At 39.6% G+C, this 24,177-nt stretch overlaps 1 protein-coding gene across 2 annotated transcripts in view; it reads left to right on the top strand.

The window, feature by feature from the left end:
* Positions 1-24,177, top strand: part of tmtops2b (teleost multiple tissue opsin 2b) — a 51,364-nt gene that overhangs the window by 5,574 nt on the left and 21,613 nt on the right. Inside the window, exon 2 of one of the 2 annotated variants that reach the window (XM_058786918.1) lies at positions 20,567-20,602. The exons of the other annotated variant lie outside the window; for it this stretch is intronic. Within the exon in view, the coding sequence (XP_058642901.1) occupies positions 20,567-20,602 (36 nt within the window). The remainder of the gene's footprint in view (positions 1-20,566; positions 20,603-24,177) is intronic. 2 annotated transcript variants of the gene reach the window in all.

The following is a 24,177-nucleotide window of genomic DNA, read 5'->3' as shown; positions in this document are numbered from 1 at the left end:
CCCTTCACTAGCTGTGTCAGATCAAACCTATCTGTGATTTGTTTCAGTGCTTTTTTACTTGATTTGTCTTCCCAATTAATATTGAAATCACCCATCAAAATGACTTCCTTCCCCGAAGTGCATTCTCTAAGTACAGTACATCGTTGCTCATGAAATACAGATTTTGCAGAGGGTGGTCTATATACTCCAATAAGAATGAAAGACATTTGTGGTGACAGCATGATGTCTTGACAAATACATTCTAAATCCATCTCAGCATGGCATTGAATCTCTTCAGGATATAGAATCCTTAATATAAAACAACAACCCCCCACCTCTACCCTCAACTCTATCTTTCCTGAAGACATTATACCCAGGAATATGTAAAGCAGAAAATGGGGAGTTTTTATGAAGCCATGTCTCTGACAAACACAGAAAATCTAAATTAGACTCAGCTAGAAGATGTTTAATTTGATCACTTTTTGGAATGAACTGCACTAAAAGAGCAATCAAGTTTTTTTTTTTTTTTTTTTTAAATGAACCAAACCTGCCAAGTTTGAATACACCTTAAATTGGGTTATTTGGTCTGGATGCTGTTGACATTCTAGGTAAAGGTGAAAAAAGAAGGACCTACTGCATCTAAATACTTCTGTGCATGATCTGTTTTAAGCCCTAAACACACTGCATGATTTTCGGGTGTCCCAGACAAAAGATTGGCATCGTGAAACAATCGTGGCAATTTCTGTGATTGTGGCTCCTAATCGGTGGTCCTGTGTCGTACAGTGAGAGAGATTCAAAGACAGCAGTTGTCACAATCTTGCGACCAAAGATAACCTGTGATACAGCATGATCATTGCACAGTGTGTTTGCTGGTACGATCCACGTTTACTGACCAACCAATAAAAATGAGCCATGAAATCAACGCGACATGGCGCTAAAACATAAAACTGCTTACCTCAAGCACTTATTTTTCAGCACACATAAAAAAATATATCTGCTAAAGTGTGATTTATCATGCTTTATGTTTACTATTAGCGCATGCTGATGACGTTTGATTCTTCTATAGAAACGTGCATCGTAGCCTATGAGTCAATAGATGTCATCATCGTACAGTCTACACACACGTCATAGCCAAGTTTGTTAGATCCATGTTGCACAGTGTGACATGCAATGATCTCATAGGATTGGTAAAATCGTGCACTGTGTTTAGGGCTTTACAGACCTAATAACCCCAAGACAGGAAACTGGTGCATCCTTTACTGCACAGCATGTATGTGGGTTTGTAACACGAAGAGGAGAACTCTTGCAACTCACTGTATAATGATGTTTGCTCTATAGTGGGAGAGAAAATATATTCTACACATTTACCACAACAAGTAGTTTCCCCAAGGATTTAATTGTGTTTATGAGGAAAACACTTTACCAGTATTCAATGTAGACACAGCGGCGGACTTACCCATTAGGCAAAGGTAGGCGACTGCCTTGGGCCCCCAAAAGCCAAGGGCCCCCAAAAATATTTTTCATATATGAGATGCGCATCAAGCGTGGACATGTGAACGGTTGCTGTTTCCGGTGTTTATTACCACGACAACCATCTGCGTGTCCGAGTTGAATGTGCTTGTATCCTGCTTGTAGCAAATGAAAATATTATGCATCTGAAGCTGACTGCCACACGAGCGTGAGGTCTCTCTTTCCCTGCACACACACCTATCTCTGCGTCTGCTCTGTTCAGCGAGCGGCTAAAAGGAGCTGCGCTTTCAGTTAAAACCCAAATATTGGAAGGGAGAGCTGGTTATGTAGTCTTTTAATGGGTCACGTTTCAGTCACTGTTTCATATTCATCCCGTTGTCTGACAACAGAAACAGTAAAATATATCAATGAAAACTGATTGAGAATTTAGTTGCATCAAAATACAGTATGTGGCACAGAGAGTCAAACAAATGTAATAATAAATAATAAATGTACATTTTGCATGTTCAGAAGAAGTGAGTTGCCCTGTCGTGCGAAAATGTAAACAGGTTTGTGTCAGTAAATTGCTCAGTGCAAAAAAAGAGAAGTAATAACCTGGTATTTCTATGTTCTTTCTTTTTCATGTGTCTAATAGACATGAACAAGTTCTTTGAAAAACATCTATGACCTATGAAACATGTCTAGGCCTACTCTTCATGTTCTATGTTGACTATGGTTTCACTAATAATAAACATATATTGCATAAAGCATCCATATTTGTCCATGCCCATGTTGATATTGTATTGAGTATTAAAAACTTGAAAAGTATTCATTTAAGGTACATTTAGAACAGATAAAATGTGCGATTAAGTTAATCGTGATTAAATATTTTAATCGTGTGACAACCCTAAGTTAAAATGACTAAAATTAAATGTAGGCTTACGCTGGTAACTCATCAGTGGACTTTCCTTGTCAATATAGGCTATATTCTTTCACACTTTTCTCATTCTCACTAATTCATTTTTATATGAATGAACCTCTGAAGGGAACCGAATGTCTTCTGAAAAGTTTCGATGACATTTTCATTTTACCTGATAAAGTATCATTTATGAGTTGAATGCTGCTTTGTTTACAGCTGTTACCGGGGAAACCACTATAGATGGTTTCATCGGGCGCACGCGCCTGACCCGAAGTTAACTTCCGGTCTGTGTTTGTTTATCAGTCTGGTTAGTGGCACCGGCTACTGGTAAATGTAAATGTAAATGAAAGAATCCCATTATAACATGAAAAATGTAGAAACATTGGACACAACTATGGGGCACTATTGTGCAGCAGCAAGCATCATGACAAAAAAGGAACCTCAAGGTTGATCTAGGTAAATGTGTGGAAATGTATAGGGCCCCATTCCTATATTTGCCTGGGGCCCCCAATTCACTAAATCCACCCCTGTGTAGACAGGCATTAATATTTATTATATATTATGTTGTGCTTTTGCTTTTTCTTGCTCTAGGGGCTTATTTTTTCAAGCTGTGATGCACAGAGACTATATGGCAAAGTTAAAATGGAAAGATGCTGTGCTTTGTCATAATGCCTTATCAGTAGATTCAGTCTGTATTCTGCAGCTTTGGCTATGTCAAAGATTGCATTTTGAGAAATACATTCCCATCTTAAATGTAGGCTACATTAGCAACATGTTGCATAAATATTAATGTAACAAAAATAGGAATGTTTTCTATTGCAAAGTTTATGATAAGAATATAAAAGCCATGCTCGAAGTTTCAGTTTATGACTTGGATGCATATATACAGTCACTTATGGGATTGTAACATGAATGGTCTGCTGTAAATGTCCTTGTTATCTCTCTGGAGCTGTATAGAAGCAGGTGGAATATATAAATTCGACAGCAAATATTTTACATTCAGTCATCCTCTATCTTTGTTGTTATTTTCTGAGCTTCTAAAACCTTTTTGTCAGCCTGAATTTTCCACTTCTCAAGCTGAAATGCAGAGCTACCTTGCTGTGTAATTTAGCTATTTTACAGCTGGTGGTCTTTAGGTGTGCTGAGCTGGCTCAACCATTAATTCAATGGAAGAGAAAACACCAAGGCCAATTTTAATAGACAGAATCGCTGACCTCTGTTTTGGACATGGGTTTCAGCTCCTGCTTTAATGCCTCCACTGAAGCCTAATTTTTATTTATTTATTTTTGTAGCAGATTTTTTTTCTTGTTCCTGAATGACTCAGAACAAATGAGCTGAATACATGATTCAATGACTCATTCATGAAGACAGTTCCTGCATCCAAGTATGCCTACTTCACTATATATAGTAGATGAAAAGAGTGAAAAGAGTAGTATATGTAAATTCACTGTGTTCCCATGAAGCCACAGGAGAGGATTTATAAACGGCAGTGAAGCGATAATGCACTAATGTTGTAGTCACTTGACATGATGAATGCAGTGCATTCGGATTTCATTCATATTACTCACATTCATACTATATAGAACATACTTTCTATTGTTTGCAAAGTGCACTGTGAAAAAATCCTGTAAAATTTACGGTAATAAAACCCGGCAGCTGTGATTGCCAGAATTTTACCATAAAAAATACGGTAGCAACGTTTTAGATTTAATTTAAAAATTCACAATTAAAAAACATATTTCTTTAACTGATGTAATGTTAAAATACCAGCCTATTGAAGTTCTGAAATCTGTTTTGTACCTACACTGATAACCATCAAAATCAGGTTGTTGTCACAAACGGGGCAAACACAGACAGGTAAGTGCAACACAGGTAGGTTTATTGAGGAAATAGCTGAAGGGAGTTCATGGAGAGTAATGGCAGGTGAGTGAAAGATACTGATATCAGTCCTGAGAATGTCTTGTAGTAGCTTGACTGTCTTAAACCTTGCAAGATAGCGGGAGCGGAGGAGTCAGAGGTCGAGGGTAAACAATGTGGGAGGATCGCTGGAGAGGCAACAGGAAACTGGAAGGTAAATAACACAGGTTAGTGGTTTAGGGGAGTCAGGTACTGTTTGGGGTAGTGAACGGTAGACCGGACAGTGAATGACTGAGTGCAGCGTGCTTTTGAGTGTGTCTTGATTGGAGATCGGCAGGTGCAGGAGATTAGAACCCAGGTGCAGTTGATCAGAACACAGCTGAGTGAGATCTGGTGTAAGTGGTGGTTGATGACTGAGGTGACGGAGGAGGCTGTGACAATGTGACATCTCTGACATTACCCCCTCCCCCAGGGGCGGCTCCTGACGCCCTCAAGCGGCGGCGGGGGCGTCCACGGCCTCTGGGTGCGGGACGATTCGGATGAGTGCGGTGGAAGTCCTCGAGCAACATTGGATCCAGAATATCACCCAGGAATGCTCCTCTGGCCCGTAACCCTCCCAGTCGACCAAGTACTCGAGCCGGCCACCCCGCCGCCGCAAGTCCAAGATGTTCCCGACCTGGTAGACCGATGGTTGGTCTAGGATTTCTGGCTCGTCGGGTTCCCTGGGTTTTGATGAGGAAGGAGAGAAGGGGTTAAGGAGTGACATGTGAAAGGTGGGATGAATTCTGTACCTGGGTGGTAGGTGAAGCTGGTACGTGACTTCATTGATCTGCCTCTGTATCCGGAACAGACTGATGTAGCGGGGACTCAGCTTCTTGCAGGGTAGGCGGAGGCGCAGAACTCGGGTGGACAACCAGACCCGTTGTCCTGAATGGTAGGTAGAAACGGCGGAGCATCGAGCATCTGCAAACCGTTTTTGCCTCCGCACTGCCCGCTGGAGTTGGATGTGAGCTGAGTCCCATACTCTCTCGCTCTCCCGGAGCCAATAATACACAGCTGGCACCCCGGACAGCTCTCCCCCAACCAGGGGAAGAGCGGGGGCTGGTAGCCAAGCATGCACTGAAAGGGCGTGAGGCCAGTGGTGTTATGCCGGAGGGAGTTTTGTGCATACTCGGCCCAAGGGAGGAAGCGGCTCCAGCTGTGTTGGTCCCTGTGGCAGGATGCCCGGAGGTAACGCCTGAGCTCCTGGATCTTGCGCTCAGTCTGGCCATTCGTCTGGGGATGGTAGCCAGAGGACAAGCTTACAGTAACCCCTAGCAATCTGAAGAAGGCTTTCCAAACTCGGGAGATGAATTGTGGGCCTCGATCCGAGACTATGTCTTTGGGGATTCTGTAGTTCCTAAAGACGTGGGTGAACAGGATTTCAGCTGCTTCTAAGGCTGTGGGTAAACCTGAGAGGGGAACAAGTTTACAGGCTTTAGAAAAGCGATCCACAGTCACGAATACACATGTGTTTCCCTCTGAGTTAGGTAAGTCAGTTACAAAGTCGATCCCAATGTGCGACCACGGACGTTGTGGAATGGGTAGGGGCACAAGCTTGCCTACGGGGAGGCGACGAGGAGTTTTGGACTGGGCACAGACTGAGCAACCTTGGACGTACCTGATAACATCTCGGGACATACTGGGCCACCAGTAACGGGATTGGAGGAGCGAGAGGGTCCGTTGGCTGCCTGGATGTCCAGAGCCTGGTACTTGGTGAACCGAGCCCAGAAGGGACTGCCGTTGTGAGGTGGGAACATAGATTTTCCTTTCTGGGCCTCCCAGTGGAGCAGGTTCGGTCAGAGTTGCGGCTTGGATTTCCTTGTCGATGTTCCATTGAATCGGACTCACAATAAGGGCTGGAGGGAGGATTGGCTCAGGCTCGAATGGGGCATCGGGGGAGTGCAGGCGGGAAAGGGCATCCGCCTTGCAGTTTCGATTTCCAGGACGGTAAGTGATGGTGAATTGGAATCTCGTGAAGAAAAACACCCAATTGAGCCGTTTGGCATCACGGAGATATTGGAGATTCTTGTGGTCGGTAATTACCACAAATGGATGGTTGGCTCCCTCCAGCCAATGCCGCCACTACTGTAAGGCAAGCTTGATGGCAAGTAGCTCCTGATTCCTGATGTCATAGTTCTGCTCCCCTGGGGACAGCTTTTTGGAGACGTATGCACAAGGCTGGAGGCGAGGAGGCTCATCAAAGTGTTGAGAGAGCACGGCCCCCACTCTGGTGGTAGAGGCATCAACTTCCACCACGAACGGTATATGGGGATCTGGATGGCGAAGGATGGGGGCCATGATGAATGCAGACTTCAGATCTCCGAATGCTTCGTGGGCGTTGGTGTTCCAGGACAGGGACTTGGGATTTCTGCGGAGCAAAGGCGTCAAAGGGGCAGTATGTTGGCTGAAATCATTGATGAAGCGAAGATAGAAGTTTGCGAAGCCGAGAAACCTCTGTAACTCCTTCACCGTCTGGGGCCGAGGCCACTCCTTAATGACTGTTATCTTCCCCTGGTCCATTAAGATTCCATGCTGACTGATGATGTATCCGAGGAAATGCACAGTGAGGCGATGGAATTCGCATTTCTCCAGTTTGAGGAACAGATGATGCTGACGGAACTTCTGGAGGACCTGCATAACGTGGTGGCGATGGTCGGCCAGGTTCCGGGAGTTAATGAGGATATCGTTGATGTAAACGATCACAAACTGGTGGAGGAACTCCCGGAACACCTCGTTCATGAATCCCTGGAAGACGGATGGGGCGTTGGAAAGGCCGAACGGCATAACGAGATACTCATAGTGGCCAGTAGGGCCGCAAGCCCCCGTCCTTCTTGCCCACGAAGAAGAAGCTGGATGCCACGGGTGATGTAGAAGGGCGGATGAAGCCTTGATCTAGAGCCTCCTGGATGTACTCCTCCATAGCCTTGCGCTCCGGGATGGACAGGGGATACACTTGACCCTTAGGGAGTTTCACACCAGGCAGCAAGTCGATGGCACAGTCCCATGGCCGGTGAGGTGGTAAACGGGTGGCCGCTTGCTTACTAAAAACATCCTGGAACACCACATAATCAGGTGGGATCGAGGAAGAGTCCTGCGACACGGGACTTCCGATGCTGGTGGAGGCTAACTGGGCGGTGAAGGTTCGACTGAGTGGTCGAGGCAGAACCGAGAGGCAGTGCTGATGGCAGTACTCGCTCCAGCGAGTAACCTCACACGAATCCAACCTGATATCTGGAGAGTGGAGAACGAGCCAGGGGCGTCCCAAGATGACATCCACCGTGGGTCCCTCCAGTACCAGGAAGGTGATTTCCTCCTCATTTAAGGTGCCAATCTAGAGTTTGACGGGAGGTGCACGATATCGCACCCGCCCACGCCCCAGCGGTTTCCCTTGTATGGTCTCGACTCGGAGATCCTGGGCTTGGCGGGCTCGGGATAGATGAAGAGGATGGAGACGGGAAACCTTTGTGCCGTTGTTTAATTACTGCCAGATAGGTGAGGAAGGGCTGGAGACCAAGTGCTGTCATCTTCTTCAAGACTTTCTCTTGGTAGTTGTGGCTGGACTTTCAGGATCGCTGATCTGTCATGCCATCTTATTACACGGAAGATGAGAGGGAAGGGAAGGGATCCACTTGGATCCATTCAGGGAAGGGATCCACTTGGAAAGAACAGCTTTGAGGAAACCAGCTGCATCGGAGCCTAATTTTTTCGGTGAGTTGCTCCAGCTGATTTCTTAACTTTGTGACGGTCCACCTATCCTCTCATGCAGCTGCTTGAACAGAATCGACCCGGTCACGTGTCTGTTTCGCCGCGATGGCTAGCTTTTCAACTTCTGCTTTTAGCTCTTTTACAGAATCGTTGGTTGTTTGTATATCCAAATTTAGATCACGGAGTGCTGGGGTCAGTACAGAGTCTATCGCTTCTCTTACAGTTGAAGCCACTACTGAATCGAGAGTACTTTGTTGCTCTTTAAGCGCTAGCTTGATACCGTTAGCTATAGCAGCGTCGAGATCCTCTCTGGAGATGGATTTTTCTTTTATTTGATTTCTAACCAGTCTCTGTCTGTGTTTTAATGTCTGAAACCATACGCTTGAGCAGGTCTTCAGTCATTCATAACCAGGAGTCTGCTATGAGAGATGATGGCTTAGTTCACACTGCAGGTCTTAATGCTCAGATCGGATTTTTTGCTGAAATCCGATTTTTTTGCGCTGTTGTTCACATTGTCATTTAAATGCGACTGCCATCAGTCTCAAGTGTGAACCGTATACGGCCCTGAAGTGACCCGCATGCGCAGAAGAAGACGTGACGTCAGACGCAGCGCACTGTGTTTGCGGAAATAAAAATGGATGCTGCTCGTGTTTAGCAATTTTTAAGTTAATGTGCAATCGGAGCCTAAATAACAAAGTGATAAAAAGAAGAATATTAAGAAGAAGGAGAGCACGATTTCCTCCAGCGCAGAATTGTGACGTCTGTCGCATTTCAATGATGTAAAAATCGCATGAAATGCGACATGGCCGTTCAGACAGAAGTCGCATTGCAAAATATCGGATATGTATCCGATTTAGGACCACATATGAAAGTGGCCTGGGCCTGATTTGAAAAAATCGGATTTGTGCTGTTCAGACTGTCATAAGAATATCAGATATGGGTCACATTTGGGCAAAAAGTCGGATTTGGGCCACTTTAGCCTGCAGTGTGAACCGAGTCGATGAGAGGTGCTAGAGAATGAGCCCCGAATGCCAGAAGAGTCATCAGACTCATTAATGTCTCTAATACCACTCGCATACGATCAGCCATGGAGACAAATCTGAAAAAGGACTCAAAATACTCTGTACATCACCTCTTCATAGCCTTTACCATCAGTGTAGCTTTTTTGTGGCATATGATATGAAAAGGTTGATCCTCACAAGAAACCGTCATCATTATGCACCTGACTGAGACAAAATAATGAATCCCTGTAATGTTTTTTATGGGGATATATGAATACAAGCAATATTTCACGATTCTTTCACGATTTCACAATACAAATTTTCACGAGTTCACACTTACATATAATAAACTGAGTAAAGTTTATGTGTATTTGGCGTGCTGTCCGGGGAGAGGGCTTCAAGCTCTGTAATTACTCCCGAGCCTGGGGTAATCCCCCTGTCCGGGGAGAGGGGTCCGAGCTCGGCATTTAGCCCGGACCCAGAGCGCTCCCTCTGAGTGTTCCTCCCCGTGCTGGGGTAGGAACGGGCTGAAGGTGAGGAGTTGGGGTGGTGGAGGGATGATGAAAGGCTAGAGATGATGAAGGTAAGACTGCTTTGATTATTTATATGGGTTTTCTCTTGTGCTGGTTGGATAGATGGTGTAATTTACTGATGATGAATTGGCTGTGTTAATTATCTGTGCATGCTCCTACCGAAATTTGGTAATAAAACATCACTTAATGAAATTTTATTTGAAATACCTGCACAGATCAAGCACAACTCACTACTTCCACTAACTACAGTTTAAAGTATAAATGGTTTAATGACAGATTTGTTTCATATAAACACAGCTTTTCACTTCACAAGACAGTAAATGATGGACTGGAGTGGTGACACTTTCTTGTGGATTGTTGTGATGTTTTTATCAGCTGTTTGGGCTCTCATTCTGACGGCACCCATTCACTGCAGATGATCCACTGGTGAGCAAGTGATGTAATGCTTAATTTCTCAGAATCTGATTAGATTCTACTAGTACGATAATTTCTGGATTTTTAATTAAATTTTTTTTTTTTTTTTTTTTGGTATTACAAGAAAAAACTGAAACAAAATTATTATCTGATATTCAGCTGAAAAATAATATGAAAAGCTATTCTTAATATAAAAATCTTCCATCTAATTTGATTGAAATCTAATTTGTTAGCACAACTAACTCGGCTAAACTGCTATTATATTTTATTTTAAAAGGGTTTTCAGTGAATGGCCCGTGAAAATAACAATCACAAGACATTCTCGTTGTAAGTGAATATGCTTCCTTCATAGAATGTTGTGGAAAAAATCTTCCAAAAGCAGCACATCCATTATTCATCTTGTATTCTTACCAATATTACAATTTAATGCTATTTCAATTACTTTCCTAAAATATAAAGATAAAAAAGCCTGAATGACTTACTTCTCATGTGAGAACTTAATACTCAAGGGTGGCATTTTACTGAATGAGTTTTGAATGAGTTATTAGTCTTGACTACTTGAGTGTGCATGAGAAATGACATATGCACTTTTTGAAGCCCATGCTGCCTGCAGAATTTCTCCCAGTTGTCCTCCATTAACAATGCCAGAGGACTTTTTCTTGTAGTGCTGGAAGACCATGTACATTTCTTCCATGTTTCATGTACCAAGGAACCACTAAGAGAACACATCATTTAAAGCAGTGGTCACCAATTTTTTTAAGCCCAAGATCCCTGACCTATCTACCATTGAAGAATTGATAGAAAAAGGCATTCCAGATTGTATTTCCAATTTGAGGCCTTTTATTTAGTATTTTAATTAGTAATGCACCGATCATAGCTGATTCAGAGTCAGATTTTCTTTTTCTTTTTTTTTTTAACTAGAAAAAAAAGTTAAAGCTGCTTTCCTGTAGCTCAAATAGTAGAGCATGGCGCTAGCAACGCTAAGATCATGGGTTCGATTCCCAGGGAAAGCAAGAGCTGATAAAATGTAAAAACTGTAACTTGAATGCAATGTAAGTCGCTTTGGATAAAAGCGTCTGCTAAATGCATAAATGTAAATGTAAATGTAAAATTGGCTGATTCTGATACTGTTTTTTTTTTTTTCAAGAAAATTTATTTATTGGCTATTTGCTTTACAAAAAAAAAAAAAAAAACTGGCATTAAACAAAAAATATTTGTAGCCATTTGAAATTAGTGGCAAACGGTGCATTTTAATCACAATACAAACAAAGATGCAACACACATGTTGCACGAGCAGTTGTTTTTGATTGGAATAAGATTGTATAATTTCAGGATATGAAACAAGAACAGAATGGTCTGAATGATATGACCAATGATACATACATTTGAATGATACATACATTTGATCACTCTCTAACAGCAGGTGGCGCTTATGAACCAGCCACAATATAGCGTTTCCTTGGTTACTGCTGTAAACAAAGCAGAGCTGCTCTTTATAAGGAGGTAAGAGGAGAAGAAAATGCCATTTCCATTGAAACTTTTCTCAAGACAGTTCCCTTCAGTGATGCATTAATATAACCCCATACCTCCAATTCAGTGTTTATGTTTTCTTCCTATGTGTGACTCTGGACCACAAAACCAGTCTTAGGGCGTGTTCACACTTGGCGTCTTTTTTGACTAGAAAAAGTTGACAAGAGCGCTTTTTTTGTAAAATAAAAAGCTGGCAGCGTTTTGGTTACAAATAGCAGCCGAGGGCGTCTTTTGTTGCTATAACAACAGCTGCAACGGTAGCTATAGCGCTGTGTCCTGCAGAAATGTCGGCTTTTGAAGTTAACGGGGAGGGTGTCGGTTCACAACGACGTTTGTGGGAGCGCGACATACGGGGAAGGAAACTGTATGGTGCTTCCACCAATTTAGTCCAGGTTAACTCCTTGTGCTCAGAAACCAGTACAACCTGTCTACCGGCTATCTTCTCCTTTTTTCTTGTTGTTTTTGTTATGGAAACGATTCGCCACTCGCTTGTCATTGGTCAGCTGTCAAAAAGGCGCTTGACATAGGGCGTTTTTTCCAGAAAAGAAACTTTTTTCAACTTGAAAAGACGCTCTGAGCTGCAGAAAAAGACGCCGGCGGTGGCGTTTTAAAAAGCGCTCAGGACTTTTTTGAAAACATGGTTTACTCCATAGGATTATAATGTAAAACAGACGCCGGCAGCTTCAAAAAAGACGGCAAGTATGAACACGGCCTTAAGTGTCAATTTTTCTGAATTAAAAATTCAACCTGAATAAATAAGCTTTCCATTGATGTATGGTTTGTTAGGATCGGACAATATTTGGCCGAGATACAACTATTTGAAAATCTGAAATCTGAGGGTGCAAAAAAATCTAAATATGGAGAAAATCGCCTTTAAAGTTGTGCAAATGAAGTTCTTAGCAATGCGTATTACTAATCAAAAATGAAGTTTTTATATATTTACAGTAGGAAAGTCACAAAATATCTTCATGGAACATGATCTTTACTTAATATCCTAATGATTTTTGGCATAAAAGAAAAATGGATAATTTTGACCCATACAATGTATTTTTGGCTATTGCTACTAATATACCCAGCAACTTAAGACTGGTTTTATGGTCCAGGGTCACATATTACGACCCTCGTGCACAGTGAGCTATTGTTCTCTTTCTGTTACAGCATTTTCTCCTTCTCCTCTTTGTGCTCGTCTTCAGCATCTCTGGCCTCTGTTAACATCCTGTTTACAGACTCAGGCGTGATGTGTTTTTCTTTATCACTGTCCCAGTAGCTACTGAATATAACAGAAAAATACAGTAGGTACAAAGAATGGATAAATGTAATGCATTTCTGTACTTATTTTACTGTTATTTTCGGGATCTACTGGGACAGTGATAAAGATCTACCAGTCGATCGCGACTGGTCGTTGGTTGGCGACCACTGATTTAAAGGGATAGCTGACCCAGAAATGAAAATTGTCATTATTTACACATATTGTTCCAAACCTGTATTTTGACTTCCATTCTTTTGTAGAATATAAAAAAGGATATTTTAAAGAACCAAACCATTTTAGTTACCATTGAATTCCATTGTATGAAAAAAAAAGAAAGTCTTCTGTCATGTTCCACAGAAGAAAGAAAGAGTGAACTATCCATTTTAAGAGTGCAGGGGTATGTTCTTACAATTGGTACAGTACTTCAGTGTTCAAGTACCAGAAAGAGAATAAGCTAGTGTTTTTTTGTTTGTTTGTTTGTATTTTGTTTTTTTGTCCTGCTATCCATGTGTGTATAAGCTGTGCATTTTTTATTGCCTGTGTTCCTTGAGAATTGTGACAGGCATCAAATATTCTGCTTCATCCCAATGCTTCTGTTATTCTATGGGTCACTGCTTGCTAGATTCACTTTCCTGTCTCGTGTCAGTTCATATCAAAACCATTTCTTTCTGTGCTTTTTTGTCATCTTCCCGATCAATCCCTCCCTGCCTGACTTATACCTTAAACTCCACCTAAACTGCAGACTGGACTGAAAGACAACAAAGTTAAGCCTTACAAGACTAAAAAGATCTCACAGAGTTTGAGTTGAGTTTGTGCAAAACTGGAAAATGGTTTTTAAGGTTCAACAACTTAACTAATGCTACACTGCAAACCTGCTCTGGGGAAGAGTTTATACCATTCAAATGTTTGGGGTCAGTAAGACTTTTGAATGTCTCTTATACTTATTAAGGCTGCATTTATTTGATCAAAATACTTTAAAACATATAACTTTTTTTTTTTTTTTGTATGCAGTATTTAATATATTATCAGTGTTGCAGTTGTGCAAGCAGTTGTGATGCTTATTTTATTGATTTTTTTTTTTTTTGTGGAAACATATTGTACATACATTTTACAACATTATACATTATAAGAATCTCAGTGAGACAATTTTACTGACCCCAAACATTTGAAAGGTACTGGGCAACAGATCCCAAAAAGATACACAGGATCAATCAGCAGTGAGCGAAGTCTCTAGAATAGATCATTGACGGGGGGAATTGTAGTACCATTTTGCAGTCTATGTGACAAACCTTGAAACCATGAATGCTTAATGTTGGTCTACAAAGCCTTGATGCATTACAGGTGTGCAATTATGTTACAATACTTTTTTTAATTTAAAATCATTTGAAAATTAATGCAATACAAATACACACATTAGTATACATTTAATACATGGTATAAAATTGATGGAGATCCATACCATAAAGATGTTTGATGTCTGTAGTGGCCAATATTGCCTTTATACTGTTGTCTGCTGGGGAAGCAACATCAGCTCAGATTGTTTGAAATGTTGTATCTTTCATCCAGATCCAAATCTAATCAAGAGGACCAGCTCTGTCTGTGGTCCCCAAACTCACTGGTCACAGGGAGATTAATGTCTTATTAGTGTATTTGTGTGCTGGCGGAGATATAAGATCATTTCATGTTTATTTAATGTTCCTCCGGTACATTTGGTGTATGATTTATTTATTGGTGATGTGGTAACAGGGTTGGTGATGGTCTGATATTTATGTGTATTTGGGGACTATTCTTCTCCATGTGGATTTGTAATGGAAATATACATGATTTAAACTGAATACATTCAAACATTCAAAATACATGAGCTCTAGGGTGAATAAAGATGGATGAATAGTTAAAGCAGAAGTAGTTATTAGTTTGCACATGTTTTGTGTTTTTATTAACATCCAGACAGCTCATCTGGGTAACTGAAACCAGTTCTATTTTCTTGGACTTTCTTTGAACTTGGAGGACTAAGCATTAATATTAATAATATTTATGCAGTGTGTGTCTTGTTGCTAAGTGTTCTGTGCATTTGAATTGACTATTTTCTTCTTCCAGATATTATAGGCCTTTTCTTTATCATTTGGTATTACTACAGTAACTATAAAAAAATGAATCTGTACATTAATAATACACAACAAAAGCAGAAAATGCATTCTTCTCCTTTTGAGATGCATTTTATCCACTGGGTGCCACCGTAATGACTCCCTGCTTCTATTTCCAAAAGTATGGTGGGCCAAAAATTTGGTGCATTTGTATGTAATAATGTTAGAAATTAATCAAATTCAGACCCAGCACCAATGACAATGTACAATACTTCCACACAGTCCGTTTGCCCTCCTACTGGTAATGAAACAAAAGAACAGCTGCAACTCCACCATCGTCATCATCATTTGATTGGAAGCTTTGTTTACGCTGATCTGTAAGTGTCAGATGAAAACAGAAAGCTAAAATCCCTCAAATCAAATCAGTCACTGCCAGATTGCTTTAGATCCATCAGAGCAAACATGATGTTACCAAGAAATTTTCACTTAGAAACAAAAATCAGGGAAAAGGAATTGGCTGTGTCCCCATTAAGTTCCCTCACTTATTTTACAATGTGATTACTACTATGCGTTATAAAGTACAAAACTGACTATACCCACACCTTGAGAGGCTAAAAGGATAATGAATAACAGTGTGGCAGCATCCAAAAGTTTTCAGGCAAATATGTTGCAGGTTGTGTTTGCTCCCAAAGGTCCCTGACGAAGCTGATTTCGGATGGGCTTCTGAAGCAGCATAAAGTTTTAATGATCTACGTACAGCTAAATACAGAGAGCTTTGGTGAAGACTAAGCTAGAAGTCAAAAACATACATTTACACACAGACTGACCATCAACCGCAACTATCAGATGCTATTTTATTTTCAGCTGTACTGTCATGGAAACAAATGCTCAAAATTGTGGGATATCATAGGCAGTGAAGGATACATCTGTGTTGCCTTCAAGAAAAGGATCAGATAAGGGCATCTCAGTAGACAGGATGTGACATGATCAAGGGATTCAGACATGTCTAGCTGCCTTCCTGCCTCCTTATGCTAGTCTACAGAGGCAACAATTTTCAGCTTCTCAGAAATTGACAGAGCGTTTTAGCTGTTTGGATGTCATCAAGACTCCCCTCTTATTTTGTCACACTCTACATCAGAGTGTACAAACCCATTTTAGTCGGCTTACGAGTGAAAGGATAAGAAGGGTAGCTTCCAAAACATGGTTGAGAAATAGAGAGGGATTGCTATGTGATGTTTTGTGTTTAACTGTATTAGATGATGGACTTCTATCATTCTTGATGTTGTATTTTTAATTGTTTTTTTTTTCTGCAATTTTTAGTGCTAACTTCTCTATTGATGTGATGAGGCCGAATTCTTAGACTTGCTTTATAGTCATGTATTCAGGGTTACTTACCTAAAATGAGTTTTTGGACGGTGGAATTTCTGCAAATTATTGATGAAAATGATTTAATCGTTTCAAAAGTAATCTTCAAATTGAAAATTAATTTGCAAAATGTACTGAAATCAAAAAGTAATAATTTCTAATCAGTTAGCATCAGTCTTACAAAAAGTGTAGATAAATGCTTTACAATAAATGCAGTGGGATAAAAATAATAATGTGGCAAATACATTTCAATAATTTTTCAGTTGACGTAAAGCCATAAAATAATGACAGCTATGCAATTCTCCTGGATTAAAAAAAATATATAAAATCGCTCAACTACTCAAAGTGAACAGCAGATCTTGCATTGATGTGACATTCTGTCTTCGTTTTTCCGGCATTTAATGGCTAAATGAACAATTTGCATGTTTAAAATGACATCAAAGCAAATTATGAAGAGAATGCAGCTCCACTTTCGATTTTTTTACACTCCCTTCACTCGCACATATTATCTTTCCTCACATTTCTAATATACAATAACCTATCAATCTGAAAAACATCTGAACAATTAAAATTGACATCTGGCAGGCTGAATGACACATCTATAAACAACCTTAAGGTCATCAAGATAAAGAGTGAAAAACATTGACAACAGAGTTTACAAAATTTCAATCAAACTTATTGGCAGCTCTGTCCTCTCATTCTGACTTCTGTCAGTTCTAACCTTGGATTGGCAATCGGTTAGATGTTTTAATTGAATATGTTTCATGATGTGTCAATTGATTAGTCTAATTAATGTAATTTCTTCTGTGAAACATAAAAGATGATATTTTATATTTTGAGAAATGTCTCAACACCAAAACAGTGGAAGTCAATAGCCATCAGCATTTTGGGGCCTGAAAATGCATTTTGAAAAAGGGTTTCAAAGTGCAAGTTTTGGAATCAATACCGCTATCATCTCAGCAATAAACTACAAAAACATGTTCAATCTGTAGGTAAATGCACAGGCACGTATGTTTCTTTACAAAGTGACATCACCAACTACTCACCTGGCATGCATAACTGTGTTTTAGTGGTTTTCGTGGATCCATGTGAACAGGGATCGTTTTGACAACATTGTCATCTGTACACGACACTTTTCAAAAGGGCAAAAAAAAAAACCTTCAGTTTGGTCTTCACCAAACTATTTCCACTTTCCTGCAGCTGCAGAAGCTTGTCTTGACAATAAATAAATAAAATACAAAAGGCATTCAATCATTCATTTATTCATTCTTAATTGACAAGCACTGGCTTCACAGCTGCTCCCCATAGCAGGGAACATTCATGCATCATGGCTATTCTCTGCATTTTCATCAGCTTTGCAGAATAATGCATTAAGATCATTCTGTTATTTCAGTTATATATTAATTTTATCAGACCATGCAGCATTAATTTCCGATCTGCTGGAAAGTGTATGTCTGAAAACACACCTTTCAGAGAGGAGTTTCTTTTGTGTGTGTCTCTTGTATCATTGACTAAAACACACTGGGATTACAGAAAAAAAAAAGATAAGAAAGATCAGGAATTGTGTATTGAATGGTCCCCATGTCACAGACTTCATTATGTGCTCCTGACATTATCTGACACACACTGCTGTTCTCCCCTGGTGATTAATTGCGACTAAGGCTGGACTGAAAGCTAATGGGTTTTGATAACATTTACAAAAAAAGAGAGAAAAACAGCGAATACAAATCGATGAGAAGAGCAGCAAGAAATTTCTCACAGCAGGCAAGAAACTTTAGGTTACATGTGACGAGTGAAAAAAATAACAATGAACCACAAACGTTTTAAATAAGGGAAAAGACCCTTATTTAAAATTTGGGTTGCAATACAAGGCTATATCCATCTTATTAATTTTGTTAATTTTGTACAATGCAAAATTAATTTTGTTAATTTTGTTATCCTTGCCTGATATCATAGCTCCACAAGCACAAGGGCACGGGGCATCTTTCCCCTTCGCGCTCTCGCTTGCAGAACTAACATTCACCATCAAGCCGCTAAGATCACCACAACGTGTCGCTTAGAGAAGACAGACAAGAGAATTCGTCGTAACACATTAATTCGCTTATTTGTCCCTTAACAATAATTTTCACCGTGACAGTGAAGAGAAAAACCACCGCTTTCAGAAATAACCACATTTTTACGTTTTTTTTTGTAGTTCCAGTTTTCAGTTTTTAATTAGCAAAAATTCATAACAGACCATTTTAGCTGCTTGTTAGCACCACAATGCAGAGAAAGATACAGATAATGAAAAATTTTGCTCCCATGAGGCATTTGTTTTCGCTCAGGCCTAGTCAACTAAATTTGCTTGTAGCAAGTATACCAGTGAAATCAGCTGTAAGTATTTTCAGATATATGCATGAAGTGGCATATATCACTGAAATAAGTGTTCAGAGAAATCACATCCGATTCTGTCACAGCACTCGCTGTTTGCTTACATGTCTTTGGAGGGTTGGGTTTGGAGAGAAGGTAGCGTGACTGAAGCGATGGGGCGGTTTAATTTAGTGGCTTAGTCCCAATTCAGTTTGCCCTGTTTTTATTCTTAACATGCTACTACAGCAAATTTTATTATCCCTGTCTGTTGGAAATAAGATTGTTCTTCTTACAAGTACCATGCCTTTTGTTATCGGTTTTATTTATTATGTATTTACTGTACTTCAAAGTCAGCCTGTGATATTTCTGCTCTATGATCTATTGATCATCACTCTCACAGCTCAATGGTACTTGTGAACATTCTGAGATTACGTGCAGCTTCATTGCTTCCAAAATTGAAGTCTTATTTTTTTTATTAGTTTACTCTTCTATTCTTCATTTCTAATTTACTAACTTCAGCATCTGAATCAATACACAATCAGTTCATGATTTATAAAGAAAATTTGCAACATAATGAAATTTGGCCCAAGATTGAAATTTGAAGAAGCTTTGAGTTACAATCGATGAAATCCATGTTACATGTAATGGAATTTATGTCTTCTGTTGGGTATAGAGGAGAGGAAGACAAAGTTATTGGCATGAATTATTAGTCAGGCACCTGGAGCTCTGTGTTTATTGAGTCCATTACAGTTTAATTGTTATTGTGTCAAATGCTTACAGTTTCATCACAAGTGAACAGACTGAGCTACAGTAACATTGATCCTCTCTAAAAGTATGACCCTTTTTATTCAGAATCATTGAGAAAGGTAAAAAGCAGACAAATAACCTGGTTTTAGGTGATTTCCCCCATTTGTGCGTTAGCTGGCCAGGTTTGTGTTCTTAAGGAAAAGTCCTAGTATGACAGCGGTCTACAATCTGTCTCCTGGAGGCTCACTATCCTGCAGAGTTTAGCTCCAATCCTAATTAAACCCACCTGAACCAGTTAATTAAAGTCTTCAGGATCACTAGAAACTTCCAACAAAGGTGTTGATACAGGCTTACGTTAAACTCTGCAGTACGCTGACTTTCCAGGAGCAGGTTTAGACACCTTAGTACTATGCTTTATAGTTTTGTTTAAAGCTGAGCTATTCAGCTCCACGATCCACAGAGTTTAGTTTGAACCCAAATCAAACACATCTGCCTGCAATAATCAAGTAATCCCAAAGACCTTTATTAGGTGATTATGATGTGCTTAACTGAAGCTAAAACGGAATTCTCCCTCCAGGAATGAAATTTAATGGCTCTGGTTTAAAGTAAATCCTCATCACCCTGGTGGTGGTGATGACTAATAACATCCAGCCCCAGACAGCATGGAATTGTGGGATAGGTCTTCTTAAGTAATTAGTCCTATTAAGATAACTCACAGCTATGGTTTACTATAGCCTGCAGAATCAGTGTCCTAACCTACTGAAGTTTTGTGTAATGATTCTTCAGGAACTTGGCATGTAAAATCTGATTCTGAACTTCCTTGCCTCTGCTCATCCATGTTTGATGTTTAATATACACGAGGAGCGGTACTTCGCTAGTGAGATTTTATTTTATGCTGTGCTCCCCACTGTGAACACTTCAGAGAAAAGGTTTTACAGATTTTTAGCTGAGTGTAATTACTTTCTTTGGTTCTGAAGCCTCTCCACCACACTTTTTTTCTTTTTCTTTCAGTTTTATGTTTGGATAGGCTTTCATGGCTGATATAACTCAATATAAAGCATACAGTATGTAGTCCACATACTCCTGAGGCAGTTAATTCTCAGTGTGATCACTTCTTGCTGTGTATTTGACAGCAGCAGTCCTGTCACTCAGTAATCATATTAACATAAGCTACTGATACTGATGTTGAGATCATGATATTTAAGTTATTGATGTTAATTCAGTAAATTCTCTGACTGACTAGCTAATTTACACCAGTAGTGGTGTATTAAAAGAACCTGCTCAAATAAGTCAGTTGTTCATGAACCTCACTGTTTGTGCTGTGTGTTTGTTTTTGTGTGCAGCTCGCAAAGACAGCATAACTCACATTCACAACTCAGGTAAATATTATTGGAGATTAAGCTCAGTGGAAACCCTGGCATAACTGCAATAAAACTGACATTTGAAAATTTATGCCACAGCTTTATACTTTTCTTTTATATAGAGATTTTGTTTTACTGATACTGTATATTGCCCACCCCATACTAGTATCGTGCTTCCCTGTTTGAGACAAGCAGAGTTGCTCGTTATCTCAGCTGAATGCCTTGCTGAATGCTTGATGCTTTTGGCACTCTAAAGTAGAAATAGCCTACATTTGTGAAGGCAAAAGTCCAAATCTGATTGGCTGACTTCTACAGGTTTTCAGGGGAGTGTAGTGTGCAGCAATCTTTAACACTCCGGCGGGAAACAAAAGCAGTGTTTACACGTTCTGGGTATGCGGCAATGAGCACTTAAGAGGACTAAATACTGGATTTTAAAATGTTTGTGAAGTTCATGGCACATTTAAACAGTTTATTTGTTTGAGGCACAGAGATGAGTTCACGTGATTTAATTTGGTTAGTTATCATGACAACTCTAAAGATTTTAGCATGGTAATGGATATGGCAATGTTTAATGTATTTGGTCTTGGCGGAATAGATCTGCATTGCTGCTGTTGCTGAATTGTTGCTGCTGTTGGTTATTGCTGTAATTGTAGATTATTGCTGCTTCTGCAAGCAAGTACAGGCCAATGCATACAACGATACAGTGCTGTGAGTATTTAAGACATACTGCTGCTGCACAAATAGCATATAAAATAACCCGTAGGGGATCTCTACAGGTGGAGCTGGGGAAGGTGGAGGGTTTCAGAGGAGCTCTGAAAGCACGCTGCTAAATACTCAAGTGGATGCAAACCATCTATTTAAATGTAAAGCAACAAGCACATTGGCTGCTTATGCAGCATGAACCAATCAGCTTGTGCCAAGTCATTTTACGCTGTGAATATCATCAGATACGTTAAGACCCATCAGCCTGCACCATCTAGAGTTTCATGAAAGAACTAGACCTATGTCGTGTCCTTTCACATCTATAATGGCATATCAGGTGAAGTAACTCACTGAGAAGAGAATTTCTGTGGCATATGCAGGGAAACACGAAAGTACAGAAGTTCAAAGATGCTAACCACTCATTCCACTATAGAGCCCAGACCTTATGTTGTCAGGCAAAGGTCTGGCTACATGAGACTGTGTTGCTTGTTGATTTATCACGCTACGTCTGGTTAGGCTATGATGTAAACTCATCCTCTCTGTTCACCATCTGTCTGCTCTAACCTGAAGTTGACCTGGTATTGCAGTGCCAGATTGAAATAATGTCTCCAGTGTCTCTCTTACGAGTACACCTGATACATTTTCTTTTTAGTAATTCACAACATTACAAACTGGACAAATATTTATGGAAGCAGAATAATGACAATAGTTTTTGAAACATAAAGCATGCTGAATTCCACAAATCGAAAAAAAAAAAGATGCATTGCAATTAACAGTGCTTGCATTTTAATGCCTTGTATTTCCAGGGCTTGCATTTTTAGGTCCTGAAATTTAACATAGTTGTTTATTTAAGCTGTGAATATTTCAATCCAAAATATTTCACACACATTTTCATAATTAAAAATTCAATAATTCATATTCACCTTCCAGAAATCACTTCCAAAATATTCAATCTGTTTAAAAATACGATGTATAATATTCGACAGGCAAATTTCAGTCATTTTATTTCACTTTCCAAATTCGCTGCCACAAATTTAGTGGTTAAAATTCGGCAGAAAATTCAGCGTTGCACATCCGGGAACCGGATTATGTTATGTTCCTACATAAATGCCTCTGCTTAAATATTTAAGTATTTTTAAGTACTTTTTAACTATTACAAATTACACAGATCAACCCATTCTTATAGATTTCAAGGTTAGTGTTTTATTGTATTATTACACACAGCCAGGGTCTATTCATTTGTTGTTTGGTTGATAGTGCCTCTGTCTGCCTCTGTCAGTAACTCTTGTCACAGCTAGTGAATGATGTGTAGAACAATTTAAATAGAGTAAACGAAAGGAGAAAAACAAACTTCTACCACAGAGGACATACTTTAATTGTTAAAGGAATCAGCTTAAATGTATCTTTATTTCAACAGAGACTCACTTTAATTCATCTCTCAAAGTGTAAAAACATCAAAAGAAAGACATCAGAGAAAGACTCTTAAAATTGAAGATTATGGGGTGACCACAATAATCACTGTATACATCATAATGTATACTTTCTATATCACCCTGTTTAAGTTTAATCTTAACACTTAACCGTAAATCACATCTAGCTTGCATTCGTGTCTAGATTCAAAAATGCTTTGTCAAGCCCAAGGGCAAGATATTCAAGACTTGGAATATAGTGCACATGTTTCATGATCCACTTTTGTGGAATATTTCAGGATGTACAATCCATTCAAATCATACTAGAGCAGGAGCTATACAAGACTGTGAAAAACTAGCCTCATTGTGTTCCTACCACTCTGTTTTTTCTTCCCCGGTTCTGTTTTCTGTCTTTCACGTGTTTTATTCTCCTCTGTTTCTCTCTCCTTATTGATTTCTACCTCATGTCAGGTATCCTTTTACCGTTCTTGCCTCAGTCTTCTTTCTCCCACTCATTCTTCTATAAATTGAACAGATCGCCCAGCTTGTCTGATAAAAATTTCTTGCTGATAAATGGAAATTCCTCAAATACAATAATGCTATTGTGAACTTAAAAGGATAGTTCACCCCAAAATTTAAATTGTGTTGTCATTTACTCACCCGTATGTTGTTACAAATCTGTATGGCTTTCTTTCTTCAGTGGAATGCAATAGAAGATATTTTGAAGAATGTTTTGGTTCCCATGGGAAATGGAAGTCAATGGGAACCGAAAGTGTTTAGTTTAGTTAGTAAATATCTTCTGCTGTGCTCCACAGAAGAAAGAAATGACACAATTTGTTGCTTAGTACAAATTGCAGAACAACACATTAACGTCCCGTTCTACTGATTATGAGGGACCTGAGCTCATTAACCCTGCTTCTCTAACATTTCAAGCTTATATTACATCATTATGATGATAAGAGGGCATTTGTACAAATCTGTGCATACAATTTTTCATTTTCTGGAGGAATTATCCTTAAGTGCATCAGTGTTTATCGAGAGGTCTGTAATGTGGACTGAAGAGCGTTGTACTGTGCTGTTTTGCTAATTAGTTTTTCATTACAGATACGATTAAATTGATTCTGTTGTTAAGGAGAGATATGACCAATATTTCTGCTGTAACAGGGAGTAAAAGGGCATAACAATGAACAAATGCTCCATTTTTAGAGATTTTTTTGATCAATTTTGACTGCAACCTTGCATTGATAACATACTGCTATAGCTTTTTGAGCTCTTTATGGTTGATGAGTCCTGAAGGACAGGAAATTTGGAACGGAGATACAAGACACAAACTTTGTGACTAAACAGCGAAACAATAAAGAAGATGCCAAAGAAGATTTGTGTGTCTGTGTGTGTGTACTGAAAAGGTCTGAAGTTGAAACTGCTGAAAGGGATTTTTGTGGTGGCAAAAGCCTTGAAGTGACAAATATGAAATGGCAGTTC

The sequence above is a fragment of the Onychostoma macrolepis genome, chromosome 09 (assembly GCF_012432095.1).
Source record: "Onychostoma macrolepis isolate SWU-2019 chromosome 09, ASM1243209v1, whole genome shotgun sequence".
In the NCBI taxonomy this organism is placed as follows: domain Eukaryota; kingdom Metazoa; phylum Chordata; class Actinopteri; order Cypriniformes; family Cyprinidae; genus Onychostoma; species Onychostoma macrolepis.
The sequence above is the reverse complement of the archived record's forward strand: the minus strand, read 5'-3'. Positions and strand labels throughout refer to the sequence as shown.